At 40.1% G+C, this 17,753-nt stretch overlaps 1 protein-coding gene and 1 long non-coding RNA gene across 9 annotated transcripts in view; one reads left to right on the top strand and one right to left on the bottom strand.

Moving 5' to 3' along the window:
* The window catches only part of LOC124879170 (cytoplasmic dynein 1 intermediate chain 1), an 81,450-nt gene extending 73,984 nt beyond the window's left edge, over positions 1-7,466 (top strand). For all 8 annotated transcript variants that reach the window (XM_047383562.1, XM_047383563.1, XM_047383568.1 and 5 more), the window contains 2 exons: positions 542-667; positions 6,761-7,466. In XM_047383562.1, coding sequence (XP_047239518.1) covers positions 542-667; positions 6,761-6,871 — 237 coding nt within the window. In that variant the 3' untranslated portion in view covers positions 6,872-7,466. The remainder of the gene's footprint in view (positions 1-541; positions 668-6,760) is intronic.
* A 9,450-nt stretch (positions 7,467-16,916) lies between these two features.
* Positions 16,917-17,524, bottom strand: LOC124879937. The gene is made up of 3 exons (XR_007041176.1): positions 17,464-17,524; positions 17,071-17,388; positions 16,917-16,973 (listed from the first exon to the last, which is right to left on the bottom strand). It is a non-coding gene; the product is annotated as an uncharacterized LOC124879937 (long non-coding RNA).
* Between the last annotated feature and the right edge of the window lie 229 nt (positions 17,525-17,753).

The raw sequence follows: 17,753 nt of genomic DNA, 5'->3' as shown, positions 1-17,753 counted from the left end.
TGATGAAGACTCCTTCACCTCAGCATGTCGGATGCTTAAATTGGGTCAAACATACAGCAGTCTGACCTATGTTCTGATTTATTCAGCTAAATATTTGATCACTTAGAGAAGTAAACTCTGTATGGAGCAGAGCTTCAGCCGAAAATGGTCAATCCATTACAAAGTATGAAAATAAGTTAATCTGTCCTGGCGCAGCTGTACCTTTTAGACCATTCATCTTAATACACTCACACTATAAAAAAAATGGAGGCACGTCTTAAGGAACACATATACTTTATAGGTCTGACACAAAGTACTCTTTATTTCTTTACAATTAGACCTATGTGTTTAGATGTGCAAAGATATGTTGCCAGATTAAAAAACTGTACAACAGCAATTTAAAAGAAGGCATGTCAGAATAGTGTCTTTTGTTGGAATGAAAATCTCTTTGTTGTGGAGTTGTTTTACCTAAAGGGAGAATATACCTGCACTGGAAACTGGAAGATCAGAAAAATATAATCAGTCTTCTTCATGTATTTATTGTCATTTTTTTACTCCCTAGGTGCCAACTGCCAGTGTGACTATTGAGGGAGCTTCGGCTCTGAACAGGGTCCGCTGGTCATCAGGAGGGAAGGAGGTGGCTGTGGGTGACTCAGAGGGCAGAGTTTGGATCTACGATACAGGAGAGGTACATTGAATAACCACGTAAAGGTTCTGATGATTACAATTTGATTCAAACATATGTCCCAAAAAGGTCTTGCTGAGGTATTCCCTTTGCTGTTATGAACAAAATTATATCCTTAAACACTCTTGTTTAAATATGTTAATAATTAGTCAGCTTTTTTGCTGAAAAAACATCTCCTGAGGGCACGCATGGTAGTTTCACATTGACTGCTGTGATCCATGGAGCAGCAGGCTCTCGTGGGTTTCGTTTTCAAACAATCACGGCCTAATTACAGCATAGGTGCGAAAAGCATGAGGAATGTAGGACAACAACAACAACAAAAACTGCTGCACTGTGTTTGTACAGCTGAACAGGAGCAGATTGAGAGGTTTTTACTATCTGTAATTTGACCGATTGGTAATGGTGAAAGAAACATCGGGTCTCTGTTAATCAGGGATGTCTCAGTCTGTGTTATTTTACTAAAACTCACAAAACATGTGTAACTAAATCATAATCTCACAGTTACAGTTGCTCTGACTTTCTGCCAGGTTTGTACGGACCAAAACAGCAGAAATATGGCTGTGTTTACAAAACTTTTTCAGCTCTAACATTGCTGTACAATAGCTTTTATTTCCCATTTTATTTCACGTTCCTTGAAAGTGCTACCACCATAAAGCAGCCAACCAATTACTCCGCTCTGGCCAGCATGTTTCTTAAAGCCTGAAGATTTTTTTAGCCTAGCTGCTTGGCTAAGTTTAGCAGCTTTTTTGTGTGGTGAACTGGAGGGGAGTTAAGCAGAGTTGGTGGCCACAGTGCTGGGTTGATGGTAACGAAGAGGCATCAATAAAACTGAGTGAAGCTGAAAGATTTTATGGGTCTTGTAAGCAGGGTGTTGTGTATGTGTGTGTGTATATATGTGTGTGTGTGGTAATGGGGGTATTTACTTTACTGTAAACTTGCCCATGTAGCTAAAACTGGGAAGGGAACAAAAAAAAGTATCTCTGGGAATAACAGCAAGTCTGGAGACTTTTACAGGAAGGAAAATATACCAGCAATTTCCATTTCAGTTTTGTTTTACTCTAAACATTTTATTTTAGGGATATTTACCATCAGGGTTATCTATTAAAACTTTACAAGAGTTGTCCTGTGTGGAAAATCAAAATCACCACAGGATAAAACTCAGTCCCCATTGTCTTCTACAACTCAGAGCCATGAAACTGTTTTAGGATCTCTTAATTTTTTTACCTAGGTATCATTAAGTCCAAACCGCTCATAGTGATGCTGCTATTGCTTACGTCACTCATCAGCACCATGTAGCCCCCCACCCACCAGCTGTGGCCGGGTTTCTGATTAATTACAGTCTAGCCATGCAAAGGGCTTGCAAACATCTTGGGTGGCGGCTGTGGCTTTTGTCCCACTCCCTCTGAGTCCAACTCTGCTCAGCTATAGAGAGGAACATCGTTCTGTTTGACCCCGATGGTCTGTGCAGCGCATGTGAAGGATTTTCCATTCTGACAGTGTGGCTCATTGGGCTCTAATACTTGACAGATCAATGCAAGGGGATCTGAATTGCTATTAGAGTCTAACACAAGATAATAATAATTAGACATTTCTGTTTTTTGAAAACTGAGCTGTTAATTTGGATGCCTTGAAATAAACAAACCTTTTGACCCTAAACATCCCCTCTAATGTAACATTAAGCATTACTGGGCAAGTATTTCCTAATTAAAAATGTATTCCTTAAAAAAGTATATTTGACATTAAACATCTTTAAAAAACATTAAACAGCTTTAAAAAACTATTTTACAAAAAACATTTCTATGCATTTTTTCAAATGCATTTAACAATATGTGCACTTTACTTAAAAGGTGATCATAGGTGCTGTGATTTGTTTTATCTACAGGCATACTAACATATTTTTAATGTTTGCTTTTCTTGAAAAAACAAAAAGTAGATTTTTGTCTTTGTTTAGATAAAGGTTCAATGTGCATTTCACATAGTCATCATATGAGACAGCTTAATTAGTGCTGGTGTTTATTACTGTTTTCTTGTGTTGTAAAATAATAATGCCATCTTCTCTCATACCAAGAGGCACAGCAATGGATTCTCTTATACAGCGGAAACCAGATGTTAACATAGACTCAACGTATCCCATTTTAGGTCATTTATTATTATTTAAAAGATTGTTTCTTTTTGCTAAATGCCAGAATAATGACATACAGCTTTCTTTATTACTTTTTTCAAAGTCCAAAGTGCATATAAACCAAGATAACTGTGCCTTTAAACAGTATAGACAAAACCAGATGATGATGTCATAGCTTTGTAATCTTCTGATAGTCAAGTTCACAACGTTTGAGTGAAATGCAGTCACACATTGATGTATTTTAGGGCACATCTCAAACACACTGCTTCCTTATGTGACATCTCTAATAATTTCACTTAAATAAATGTAACTTTTATTTTAAAATCCAGGCCAATTTCTTTTGAACCATTCTTCAAAATGGGAAAGAGAAAAAAAACTCTCCATTTAAGTATTAATGTTAATAGATCATGAAAATTACAGCAAAATCACTCCCTCTATTGTCAAAGCAATAACCAGCAGGTTTACAACAACTGAAACTGTGACAAAAAAGACTGAATAAAGACCCGAGTTAGTTGTTGCCACCAAGCACAGAGTGAAGGACGGTAAGGGAGCTAAAAAAAATTATTCATAGCTTATTGTTCTAGGACAGCAGCAATTGTTTTCAGTTTTGAGATTTTGCAATGAAGATACATTTATCTCAAGGTTTTTGACACATGTTCACAAGAGTTCCCAATAATTGTAAAGGGCACTGTTTTAAAAATTAGCTAATGATAGCCGCGCCTTTACAACCTCCTGCCGTGGCAAAGCCAGGTTCATATGATACTAATATGCTTATAAAATGTCTTTATCTTCATTAGGCTGTGTGCAACTATGTAATATTACCTAGACTCACTCTAAGTGTGTTTACAGTTTACCCTTCTATTTACTCCTTAGGCTATTTGTGAGTTTTCTCACCCCTGAGCTGGCTGAGCTATATACAATCAAAACAGAGCTGACATTAAATTTGATAAGACTTTTTTTAAAGGTAGGGTTTTCACAGTTAGATTATTTATTTTCTCTCTGCTGGAAACACTCTGCAGCGACAGATAGACAGCATGGGAGCAGTACATCGAGCAAACACAAGAAGCCTCTGAGCTTTTATTAATGATGTTTTAAAAGGATATCAGTGCTGCTTGCAGAGATCTACAGGATCAGTGCAAAGATTGGAAATGTATTACGAGGCTGGGAGAAAGGCAGCACGTGTCGTCGGAGCAGCAGTCACACGGAGCACTCCAGACAGTTACCTGCTGTGTCCATGTGGACATTTTCCAGACTTTATACGAGGCGGCTGGCTGGGTAAGCTCTGCAGATATTGTCACTCCAACAGTCAGCTCAGCTGGACAGTGTCAGGGTGAAAACTGCTTCATATCCAGCAGTTTTTACGTTTTTTTATTTTCTTTTTTGATTCTTGGTGCTGTCATACGTTAAGCACAGAGATGTGCTGACATTGTTACAAAGTAATTCACCAGAAATTATGCTTGCATTATATAAAGTTCAGTTTGTTTAATTATGCCTGATTCACTTTTTTTCTGATCAGTTTTGCTAGTTTGTGTCCTACCTGCAATCACAAAGAAACAAGGAAGGTTTGTGTCACGTAGAGATACAAATCCGAATGATGGTGCATTTAGTAACACTGTTGAATGCAGCAAAAAGGTCCTGGGTTTGACTCCCAGTCGAGGGTCTTTCTGCATGTAGTTTGCATGTTCTCCTCCTGCATGGGTGGGTTCTCTCCGGATACTATGGCTTCCTCCCACAGTCCAAAATGATGACTGTTAGGTTAATTGGCCTCAATTGCCCTTAGATATGAATGGGTGTGTGCATGGTTGTTTGCCCTGCGATGGACTGGCGACCTGTCCAGGGTGTACCCCATCTCTAACCCGTAGACCGCTGGAGATAGGCACCAACCCCTGTACAGGAGAAGCGGGTATAGAAAATGGATGGTGGATGGATGGAGTTAGTAATGCGTAAATGAATCATCTCATGCACAGACGTATCTAAATCAATTAGAATAGCATTAAAAGTTTGGTGCTGGGACCCACAGCCATGAGTTACAACAGGAAATGCGGTACGGACTTTTCTGGAACTTTCAAAATAAATTGCATTAACCTACCTCCGGCATAACTCAGGAATTGGGGGTAACAGCGAACTTCCCATGATGCCACTGTCCACATAAAACCCCCACTTCCCCCACAAGTCTTTCTCTACCACCCGGGACTCTGCTGAGAGACTGGCCGGAGAGGAACAGCACGCTAATGTCTCTTTGCTGGCAAAAAGACATAAACTCTTCAAACTGGATCCAAGGGTGTCATACGATCATCGATCACATGCGCTAAGTTAAGTACTGATGAATTACTGTTGAAAGAATCCGGTATTCATTCATAAAAAGGGATAAATTAAGGTATAAGCATTGCTTACTTTCTCTCTGAGGCCTGCAGAAGCAAACTGTCCCAGAGAAGTCCCCAGTAGAGACGCTGTCTCTACAAGCCGAGTGAAGCGGTTTTCCCTGCTTGAGAGAAGGACAATTGGAGCCGCATCACCATGGTTACGGTAACGTGTAGTTTGGCCGGCCGACAGAACAGCCGCCACTCCCCACAGCTAAGGAGGTTAGGCTAACCGTTTAAAGACTTTGGACATTTCTTCAAACTTCGCCGCCTTGGACGTTCCTCACCACAGTTCTTGAGGTTAAGTGTTTGGGCAGAATAATATAGAAGTGATTTAGATTGAAATGATCTAAACGTTTTCCATTTTATGAAGTTTGGTTTTGTGTTCTTTGTTTGTATGTTTTAAAGTTAAGACAAACTTTATTTAAAGGGTGATTTTAAACACAGAAGATTGATCATAACGCGCCGTCCGCACTTATGTATGTTAACCCTTTTATTGACAGTATTTTTAAAAGTGTGTGTTTGATTCTGGTGCTAAGCTATCAGCTTCTTTGTTAGCTTCAACTGCTAACAGCTAAGGACACGTGCTTACTGCCAAATAATATTTAACAGAAAGGTTAGTTTTCAATCCAGTAAATAATGTGTCCCTAACATAATTTTAATAAATTTGATAACTAAGTAAACACCATTAAGCCCCATTTCTCCAGAAAGATTTGGCTCTTTTCCAAAATATTCCCTTAATATTTCTTTAAAAATTATTTCAATAAATAAAGGCATCTAATGAGACCCCATTGAGAATTAGTCATCCAGAAGGTTGGTTTTATTCAGCAGATCATTCTTAAAACATTATTTTATTAAAATAATATTTTATCTGATCTTGCATTGTGATTGGTTGTCTAAGTTAGTTCCAAGACTAACTTAACTTCATTTCCAGATTCTTCAAAATAATCATTGGTTCTCAAACATAAACATTGCATGGTAATGTTGCATCACTTTTTTGGTCATGATTTCCAATCATCTTTAATCAACTTGTTTATATTGTACATAGTCCATTAGTCTTCGTTTTTCTTTAATTCTGCTTAGTAGTTTAGTTGAATTGTTTTAGCATAGTAAAGAGTTTGTTGATTGAAATATGTTTGACTTTGATTTGACTTATTTTTGTTAATAAATTATTGTATTTTAAGAAATTGTGTGAATTCATTCCATGTGTGTGCAGAGTTTATGCTGTTCAATAATGTCAGAGCTCATCTCACACCTTTCTATTTTGTCCTAATACCATCGCCTTACTGGGCTGGTATTCACAGGACAATCCTTAACAGACTGAAATATTATTTGATAAAATATTAAAATATTAATATTAAATAATATTCTCAGATTCATAATCCCAACATTGGAAGCCACCACGCAAAGCCATATGAAGGACTGCTGCATTGGTTGTTTTAGGTCGCTCCTGAAACAAAGACAACAAAAGTAAAGAAAATTTAAGAAAAACTGAATTTCCTTTTTAAAATAGATGACTTGTTATATAGAATCACTGAAATGCAGAACTTTTACATACAGATCCGTTCTCCCAGCATTAATTACCTCATCACTTTGTGCCTGTGACCTTTCCAGCTTTCCGTGGCCCACCCTGAAGACTGGGCGCGCTTTGCTCGCACGCTCATAGAGATTCGTGCTAACCGGGCAGATGGCGAGGAGGAGGGCCCTATGGAGCTGGCTTCATAGAAAAGGACTCCAAAACCAAAGTGACTGGAGATCAGAGAGCCGGTGTGATTCAGCTGGTGTCACTGTAGCATGTGATCCTCACTCAGTTTTTCTTTCTCCACCTTCAAGAACATCTTCATGTCTGTACAGAACAAGGCAGAGCCTTTATTGTAATTTTGCTCTCAGTAAGTGACTTCAAATTATTTGTCTGTCTTTATTTGTTTATTGACTTCAGGTGTTGTGTTGCTTGCATCTTGAGAGCCTACAGTATATATAGAGTGGCAGTATTATAGCCGTATGAAGATGTGTGTACTGTAACAGAGCTTTGCACAGCATTAACAATAAAGCAGGGTCATAGAGGTTGTCATGTATTGTTTACAAATATAACGATCACTTTATGTTCAGCTTTTTCACCCCTTGTGTAAAATCTGCACGATGCACATGCCTGAGTTTTCCAGATGCAGGAACCTCACTGTAGCTCCTTTATTTCAGTCAGTGTGTCCAGATAAGGAACAAGTGTGCTTTTTCTCTGCTGAATGATTGTAGCAGGTATATTGTAACTCAGAGTGATTGCTGTGAAACTTGCTATGTTTGCTATTAAAGCATAACTAACAAACTGCGGTCTTGGTTTTTTTGCAGCGTCTGGTCAGGCAATAATACAACCAGGGTGCAGTCAGTTTAGTAATGTAGTTTTATTTATTTGCAACAGAGACATAGCTGTGGAGGACCTTCAGAAAGTATTCATATCTGTTGAAGACATTTCGTCACGTCACAGCCAAACATTTTAATGTATTTTAGTGCTATTTTGTGTTTTAGACCAAGACAAAGTAGTGCATAATTGTGAAAACATTTTATTTAAAAATCTGAAAGAAAGTGTTGAATTGATTTACACACTGCACCCCTGAGGCGATACTTTGTAGAACCTCCTTCTTGCAGAATTACAACTACAAGCCTTCTGTTGTGTGTCTCTACCGGTTTTGTGCATCTAGAGACTGAAATGTTTGCCAGAGTTTTCTTTGCAAAATAGCTCAAGCTCAGTCAGGCTGGATCTGTAAACATCAGTTTTCAAGTCTCATTTCATTGTAGCTCTGGATGTGTCTTTAGGGCTGCTGTTTTGCTGAAAGGTGAATCTCACTGCCTCCTCATGGTTTTCTTCCTGTATTTAGCCCCACTCAGCTTTCTGTCAACTTTGACCAGCCTCCCTGTCCCTGCTAAATAAAAGCTTCCCCACACCATTAAACTGACAGAACCAGAAAGTTTAGTTTTCATCTTATCTGACCAGAACACCTTCATCCACATGTAGCTGTGACCATACATAGCTTTTGGCAAATAAACAGGACTTCATCCAGATTTGTGCAGTCCTTGAAGTTGTCCAGTCAACAGATTTTTCTACCTCAGTGGTGAATCTCTCCATCTTTTCCAGAGTTACCATGGGCCTCTTGGCTGATTTCCCAGTTATTGCCCTAACTTGTTCGAACTGTCACACGAAAAATGAAGAAGATGTGTCTCGATGCATAAAACCTATTACATCCAGGAGGCCCATAGTGGTTGCAGAAAATATTGCAACCTTTTGAAAAGAATTTAAACCAAAAGCTTTGAAACGTTTCAAAGCAAGCATTACACATAGTCTTGATATAGACTGAATGAAAAAAAAATCCCTTAGCATATTCAAACCAATGGCACAAAAATAAACCATTAGTTGGTGTCTCTTGCATTTAAATGTTTCAGTCCTCCCGTCCTTTCCTTAGAGGTTTATGCACAGCTTCCGATAGATTAAAATGCTGCTATCACCACAGTGTAGCATCGGAGATGGAGTCCAAACCTACTCTCTAGGCCAACAAATGGGGCCACAACCAACCTGAAGCCTACGATGTGGTCATGGTCTGGAGCCTGCAGGCAGATCCAAGACTTAGGGGTGGGCTTGGAGCCAGTCACCTCTCTGCAGCGAGAGGGAGATGAGGAGGAAGCTGGGAAGGACAGTGAGATGGAGGGAGGAACGTGGTAATGGGAAAAAGTAGACCAAAATGGGAAGTAGACCAAGTGTGAACAGACAGCAGTTTTGTTATCATTATTTTTTATTTTGTCAGATTTAAAACTCCCTGCCCACAGAAATAAACATCGTAGGATTATTAACTGCCACCACATTATAGAAGAAAATAAAAAGCGCAACAGTTTAACATATCTGGCTGAGAGCAGAACTAAATCAAATTCCTCACAGATTTTAGCTTTCACGCTGAGCTCTCAGATTGGTTGCCAACCCCAGACTACAGAAGAGCACATCAAAACTCTGTCCAGACCACACTGGACAGCAGCTGGACTGGCAACTGATTTTATGTGAAAGTAATGTGTGATCTGATGAATGCTGTTCAGCACCATGTGAGCTATCCATTAAAAGGAGCATCTCTGCTGGACCTTTTAAACTTTACAGGAGGAAATTACTTCTGACATTGGCCTCTTCTGACCAAAGAAAATGTGCTTGTTCCAGTCACTTGGGTTCTGTCTGGCACGATGACACGCGGTGTAACTCTTCAGTTTGAGAAAATGGTCCCATCCAGTGCTCTGACATAGAGCTTTAGTGTGTCAGCTAATGTGCTCAGAACTTAGTTTTGGTCCTGTAACATTTAGGTCACTGTAAACCCGTTTGTGGTGCAATTCTGTTGATTGTTCGGGTCGGGGTGATGAAACTGGCAGTACAGCTTGTCTAAGTGAACTTAATAAAAGACCTCATGTTACCTGAAGTCAAAGTAGAATCTGCACTGCGGGATCTCAGAGGTCAGTGGGGTCACTCCAAACAAGCTGAGGAGACAGCTTAAATCAGGTCATTTACTCCATGTTAATTTGTAACTGTACAACTGTCACCAGATCAGATGTAAGCATTTTTAATAGCAAAAAACTACAGACTTTCACTGCTTGGGATGCTTTTGATATTTATATTGTACTTATACTGTATAGTGCTGTGAAAAGAGTTTGCAACCTTACATCTGTTTTTGCTATCTTTCACATTTCAATGTTTCAGAAAATAAAATTTCATTACCAAACAAAGATACCTAGGGTATAAAAAATTGCCAGCAGAGTGCGATAAACAAGCCTGATCTGTCTTTGGCGTGGTTCATAAACGTTACGTGAGGATGAACAAAACTAGAACCTCATCAGCTCCTGCGATGCTGAGATTATTCAAAGTAACATCAGAAAGTTGAAATGTAAGAATTTCTATTTCCATGACTTGCCATTAATATAAAGATTTTACTATTTTACTTTTATAATTAAATGATGGCTTAAAATGCAGCTGTTTTTGCATCTTTATGGAGACAATAACTGAAAGAAAAATGCTGATTAGACATTCCTTCTGGTGTCACCTGCAGATATCCACTTAGGCTGCAGAGTCTTCCAGCACTAGTTCCAGTGCAGCTTAATGGTGTCGATGACCTTTTCCCTGCAGTACTCATGTAGTTCCAGCTCCTCTCTAGAAAGGCCCTCTTCTCTGACAGAAGCACTCTACCAGGCTGCTCGCACTCCCGCCTGGAGCCTTGTTGCAATCCCATCGGGGTCTCCAGCGAGACCACCGGGATGCCTACAAGAAAAGTCCAAGAGCTTTTCTTTCTCAGAGCTGAATGTGTTTGATCCTAAATACAGGCAAAATTTTAACTCCTTCCAACACAAATGGGATGATTTGTAGAGATCGACTTCAGCAATTGATTGAAGACGCATATAGGATGGTAACTGCATCCTGATCGAGTGGTTTTAGCGCTCTTTGTTCCCCCGTTTTAACGTGGGTCGTATTGAATCTTAAACCATCTTGCGTTGAGGCTGCCACATACACAGACTGTACACAACAAGGGGCCAGTTTCTATCACTTCACCATCAACCAATCGAGGCCATTATTTAATCTCTGCCTTTTTTCTGGCGTTCCTCTCTCACCCCCTCACTCTTCTCAGAAGGCTCTAAAAGGATCCAGACAATGGACGATAATGAGAGCAGTGCACACTGTGCCCCGCATGCTGGCAAAAGTGTGACTGCGAGGCCCCCAGACCAGCCACTTCAGCCATGAATGGGCCCAATCATCGATTGCTCGGTCATTACCATCAACTGCCCTCTTCACGATTTAACTCCGACTTCTTGGTTTCCGCGGTGGCCAAACGAGCTATTCAGCTATTCAACTCACTGTTAGGTAGACTGACCACCTGCGCCGCTCCGAGGACAGGAGAACCGGTCCACTCCGAGTGCTTGGATACATTTCTGGCTCTTTTAACAGTAATGTGTCTGATGTGAGCTGGAGAAGGCCAGCACTACGTTCCTCACAGACCAGAATAATGTCCGGCTTAATATAGCTCCAGAAACCGAGCAAGTAATTCCATTTCCTGTGCTGGCTGTAAAACATTAATTGTAAATGTAAGAGAACGTGGGATGATAAATCTGTTTCATGAAAAAGTAGGGGGATCAGTAGGGGGATTTCAGTCCGTGAGCCACGGCTGCCAGCTTTGTGTGGAGAAAGCATGGGCAAAAAGCAGAGGAAGGATGTATGATTTTTCCAAGTTGTGCTGTGTCCTCTACATCAAAGAGAAAGCACTGATGACACATCTCTGAAGATTCAAAACAAACAAGAGGTTTAAAAGCTTTTTAACTTGGCAGGGCTGTTAATACGGCTTTTCTTTCAAAATAAATGTAGTATTAAACACCCTGGCTCTGAAGAAATCACTTTTCATACCATGAACAGAGTGGTCTGGACATCAGTGATGCTTACTGGTATAACTAAAACAACAGAGCACTGTAAAACAAAATGTAATGTATGTTCATGCTACTTTTTTAACTTGTACTGCTGTGCACATGTTGCATGTGTATGTACAGTATATAAAAGGGATTGGAAACCCTTTCCCTCTGGCCTGTTTGGCAGGCATCTGAGGCGATTCCCTGCTGCAGAGCTCAAAAAACCCCAGACCCCAATCACTGAGCAGCGCTCTCATTAGCAGCTACCGCCATGGAGCCTGCGGTCACAGCGCAAGCCTAGCTTCCAAACTCCAAGCTTTGCTACTGTCGCTGCAGAGAGGAGAGGCAAGAGCAGAGATCTGATCATATACTCAGCAAAAAGGTCCTAAAGACTTCATGTCACAATCAGATCGAGCAGTAAAGGAATCATAGGAGACTAACTTTCATGGGATCTACTGATAGATGGATCTAATGAAATCAGTGGCGGTAGGTGATGATAATAATGGGGGGGATAATTTTAACACTGCTGTTTATAAACTCTGGGATTGATTTAATAGTTTTAAAGGATCTTGAAAATTTGGGATTAATCTCCGTACCGTGATCAGTTTTTCTAATGTTTTCCAAATGCATTCATACCCTTAAACGTTTTCACATTTAAACATAAAACCAGTGAATATTGATGGGATTTTATGTAATAGGCAAACACGAAGTTGATCATAATTGTGGAGCAAGAAGAGAAGGCAGTTTGCAGGAAGTTTGCAAAGGAAAATCTGAAAAGTGTTGCATGGATTTGTATTCAGCTCCCCTTACTCAAACACTCCCTCAATAAAATCGAATTCAACCAGTTGTCTTTAGATGTCTGGTTAGTAAAAAGATTCCAGATCTTTGTGATTTATTGCGGTTTGTTAGAAAATAAACATCATAAAAACCAAGGAAATTAGCAGACAGATAAGGGCTAACGTTGCGGAGAATTTCGAGCCGGGTTACGTATGAAACTGAATCCCAGCTTTGAATGTCTAACTGTTCCATCCATTAACTGAAGATGGTAATAGTAAGGAACAACTGCAAACCACCTAAAACATGGCAATCCATGGTAACTCTGGAGGAGCTGCACAAGTTAGGAGATTTTTGATACGAGATCAACTCTTAGCAATGCGCTCCACAAATGTGACCTTTAAAGAGTTGAAATAAGAAATCCCCTTTTGTAAGAAAGCAAAAACATGTCCCGTCTACAGTTTGCATCAAGGCATACAGGAGACATAGTGAACATACAGAAGTAGTTCTGGGCAGATAACATCAAAACTAACACTGCACATCAGCCCAACTGTAAAAACATAGTAGTGGCAGCATCATGCTGTAGGATTGCTTTTCTTCAGCAAAAACAGGTATTATGTCCAAAGTTGAAGGCAAGATGGATGTTTTGTCAGTAAAATACACCAAAATTTGGGGTCTTAATGTGACAAAATGTAAAGAAGCTCAATAGATATAAAAGTCAGTGCCTTGCAGCAATGCAGCCTACAAAAATGCTGAATGTTTTAGACAAATTACCCTTTACAGTATACTATTTTGAATATTTAAACAGCCAGTAAAAACAAGTTATCCACTGAGACATGAAGGGTAAAACATAAGACAAGCTGAAATAGTCAAAATACCTCAAGAGGAAAGCCCTTTTTTCAGAAGAATATAATAATACCTGCACATGTTACCTGACTGTTCTACTGTGTTACAGTGGTAAGGTAATCATATGTAGACACGCTATTTTGTGGCACATATCATGAAAATAAATGTTTGAACCCTTGTTTTAGTCTCCTCTTCTCAATTTACAAGTTTCAATCTCTTTGAAATACCCAGTGTTGCATTTAGAAGCATTAAGGGGCTTAGTACAATTTGATTATAAAGCACTTACTTAATGAAAAGTATATCTCATCTCAAAGAGAAACTGCTCTTTGTTGACAAATCTTGGTGTGACATACTGAGAGTTAAATATGAAGAGAAAACAAAGAAGAAAAGAAAAAAACCTCAGCGAGTTGGTCAATTTTAATCCAAGATGTAGCCAGAAAAGCTTTTTCAGCTCTAATAATATTCTATTGAGAGGTTTTACTCCTTACACTGAGCCAAACATCTTAGCTTCTTAGGTCCAATTCCAGCCTTCGAGGGGTATTGTGGTGCAACTTTTAGATGAATCATTGCTCCAACACATCTGAATCAAAGGAAAGGCTCATTACCAGGTCTCTACAGACCTGAGTGACATGCTGATGAGGGAATTCAGCCATTTGTTTCAGGTGTGTTGGACATGGGATGCATCTAAAAATAGCAGGATAGTAGCTCTCGAGGACTGGAGTTGGACACCTTTGGTCTAATTCATCAAAATACTGATTTAGCACCTGAACTGCATAGTGTGTACTGCATAAATACATACTTCTTTCAAAGGGTTTTGCTGACACAGGTAAAGCAAAATATTACAGTATATCTGTTATATAAATATATATTAATAATTTCTTCCTCTTGGTGTTGTTCCCAATGTTTGCACAACCGATTATAAAGTTTAGGGAGCAATTACTTTATATCATTTAGACAAGTAGGTTTGGCCAGACTTTTTCCCTTAATAAATGAAATCAGCATTTAAAAACTACTTTTTGAATTTATTCAGGTTTTTCTTTGACTGATACTTAAATTTGCTTGAAGATCTGAAACATTCATGTGTGACAAAAAAGCAAAAACATGAAGAAATCTGTAAATTGTAGCCCAAGGGATTTAAACTTGATTTATGGCTGTGGTTTCCAAAGATGGCTTTGATAATTCTAGCCACAAAATTAATCTTTTGATATTAAGCATTAGCTGCAATTAAGACTACTTCCAAAGTGCTCCAGGGACTTATAAAGCAAAGTCAAATATCAAACAACAACATGGCCCACAAATCATGTTTCACCACACGCAATCGTATCCTCAGCAGCAGGTAGAAGGGGTGGCTCAAAGAGAGGGAAAAGTCGAGGAAGACAGACTGGCTGACAAAGATGGCTCCCTGTCTGCCACTGTAAACAACATTAAATCATCAAGCCTATCCAGTTTCCTGCTGTACTTCAGCCTGTTCAACCTACCTGTTGGCAAACTGCCACCTTTTTGACACGGCGACTACAGTCAACAGAAGGCGTTTAAAGAGGCTGGGAAGAGTCTCCTTGTTTTGGACAGGCTTCATTTAACTCCTGTGGGATAATCCTTTGGTTCACACACACACACACACAGAGGATTGGCAGATACCTTGACTATCTCTTTCCCTCTCTTTCCTGTGACACTTCTTGTCTTCCCTGTCTCTCCTGGCTGGGACTGGATTGGAAGTTTCTATCAAGGCTGGACAGACATCAACGAGACAGCCAATTATGGCCGAAGTAAACACTCAAGCACCATTAGAAGCATATTTTAAATTAAGTTTAACTTATTCATGAAACATCTTTTGACTACAGTTACAGTTTCACTGCAGCAATGAATGGTGTCGCTAGAGTCTTGGCCACCCTGCTGAACAGTAGATCCACCAGAAGAGGCTGAGACTCTGGATAATTACCCTGACAAAGGCGGCTCTGTGCCTGGGTGCAGCCCCTCCGGAGCCAGCCCGTCTGGGGCTTGCAGGCTGTAGCTCGTCTCCTCCCCACCTCGCCTCCACCGCTCTCTTTCTCAATGCACTTTGTCTCGTCTCTGTACATCAGCAGACGAATGCAATAAAGCTTGAGCACCGAAACATTCTCATGCACTCGTATTGCATGATGGAGACCACAGCAATGTGTACGTGCACTCCAACAAAAGCCATAAAGCACTGCGCAAACACATCAACAGGTAGATAGGCAGACGGAGAGAACAGGAGGCTCCACGTACTTTTTATAGCCTAAAGATTTAAGTGGATGTTGTCTGTTCTGACAGGGGGTCAGGTCAGCACGCAGACACTGCCTTGCAAAAGTATTTTGTTACGTCACAACCACAAACTTTATTGTGTTTTATTTTAAGTAGTGTAAAAGAATGAAGCTGAATGGAAATAATACATCAGTTTCACAAAGTTTTACTAATAAAGATCTAAATCAATTCCTTGTACTGTTACCTTTCATTGCAGTTGTACCTTCAAGTCTTTTGAGGTATGTTGCTAGCTCTGCACATCTAAACACTGGGATTGTTTGCATATTATTTGCAAAATAGCTCAAGCTCAGACTGGATGGAGACAGACTATGAACATACATTTTGAAGTCTTGCCACAAGTTCTCAACTGGACTTTGCCACTTAAACACATTATCTAAACCAGTGTTTTTTAACCCTGGTCCTTAAGGCACACTGCCCTGAATGTTATAGATGTCCCTCTGCTTCAGCATACCTGATTTCCATTGATGGCTGATTAACAGGCTTTTGCTCAACTGCAATCATTTGACTCAGGTGTGTTGAAGCAGGGAAACATCTAAAACATGCAGGGCAGTGTGCCTTGAGGACCAAGGTTGAAAAACACTGATCTAAACCACTCCATTGTAGCTCTGGCTGTATATTTGGGTGACCGTCTGACTGTCTCAAGTCTCGCAGCATCTAACAGGTTTACTTCAAGGATTGTCCTGAATTTCTCCATACATTTTATATCAAATCTGACTAGCTTGCTTGTCCATGGTAAAGGAAAGCATCCCCACAGCATGATCTCACCACTACCAAGTTTCACAGAGGCAATGGTTTTTTCAGGTAGATGTGTATGGTGAGTTTTTCACAAGTATAGCCTTTTGAATGTTAGTCAAAGAAACTTTTATTTGTTTTAATCTTATCTAACCAGAGCTGTAATGATCCTATGGACTTTGTGATTTAATGCTGTCAGGATTCTGTATTTTGGGTCATTTCTGTAATTACTATATTTAGGTCTGTACTTAGTTTTCACTGTTCTTCTAATCTTCTCAGTTCCTTTCCTTGCTCCCCAATCAGCAGCTATTCATTCTGTTTATTGTACTCACCTGGTAGCCATGACACCATTACCTGTCCACAATATATCTTTCACTGCTGAATTCTATTGTTGGTATTTTCCCAGGTCCTGTGTGTTCTCCTTGTTTATTGTGAGTTTTCCCATTATTAAATCCTTTGTTCCACTCTCCGTTTGGGTCCTCAACAAACCGCTAACATAACAAGAGCACTTTCTGCCACATGTTCACTGTGTCCCATTTATGGCTTGAGGCAAACTACTTCTTAAGACTTTCTACCATTAAAAGCTTTCATTCTGCCACCCTTCCATGAAGGCTAGATTTGTGGAGTGCATTGCTTATAGTTGTCCTTTCAAAAACTTATCCCTGTCATTATTTTTGTCATAGATCTGACCCACATACAAAAGACCACTGAGGAAACAACTGAATCAGTGAAAGGTGTTTATGTACAGCAAGTGAGTCTGGAATGTGAACAGGTGAATCGCCAACTGTATGGAAAGAGGGGGAAGAGAACTGGTGAAACAGGGAACTATTATGTTGCAAAAATAACGAAAGGCAACTATTGTAATCAGGAGAATGGCTTACTAAACGAGTGCAGTCAGGTCGCCAGGGGTAGAGGGAGTCGGGGTCCAGGTGTGCGAAGCGGAGAAATCCAGATGGTTTCACTTGAGCTGTAGAGTGAGTTCTGGTGAGTTCAGGACTTAGTTCAATGTTCAGGTACTTGCGTTGGAGGGTGGACAGGGTACGCTTCTGCCTTAGTTCAGGAGACGGAGGAAAACAGGAAGCTGCCAGCTTGGTCCTTGGAAACGAAATCCACCAAACGTAGGTAATCTTGATCGTCCAGAAACTTCTGGAACCGAAGTCAGTGTCCAACGAAGATAATCAAAAGATTCAGGTTTCTGCCTGCGAAGGAACATACACAAAGTCAGCTTAGAGACAAGGAACAAAGCATAGCTTAGACGTGGCTGAGCTTGTTACCAGTGAAGGCAAACACTTAGGCATCGAAGTGCTGGCAGCCTCCTGCTTAAATACTCCTCCATGCAATCAGCAGATCAGTTGCACCTGTCACCCAGCACACTTGAGAAACTCCAGCACCATCTGGAAACTGAAAACAAAGTTGCACACAAAACACAAACACACACTAACCCAGACCCCGACAATCCCACCTGAGCTTTGGTTTTCTGGTGCTCCTTCAGTGCTATCATGAAACTCTGGACCGCTTCTGTGATTAACCCTTGTCTTGACGTTGAGTTAGGCCTGCACGACAT

The sequence above is a fragment of the Girardinichthys multiradiatus genome, chromosome 13 (genome assembly GCF_021462225.1).
Source record: "Girardinichthys multiradiatus isolate DD_20200921_A chromosome 13, DD_fGirMul_XY1, whole genome shotgun sequence".
Lineage (NCBI taxonomy): Eukaryota > Metazoa > Chordata > Actinopteri > Cyprinodontiformes > Goodeidae > Girardinichthys > Girardinichthys multiradiatus.
The sequence above is the reverse complement of the archived record's forward strand: the minus strand, read 5'-3'. Positions and strand labels throughout refer to the sequence as shown.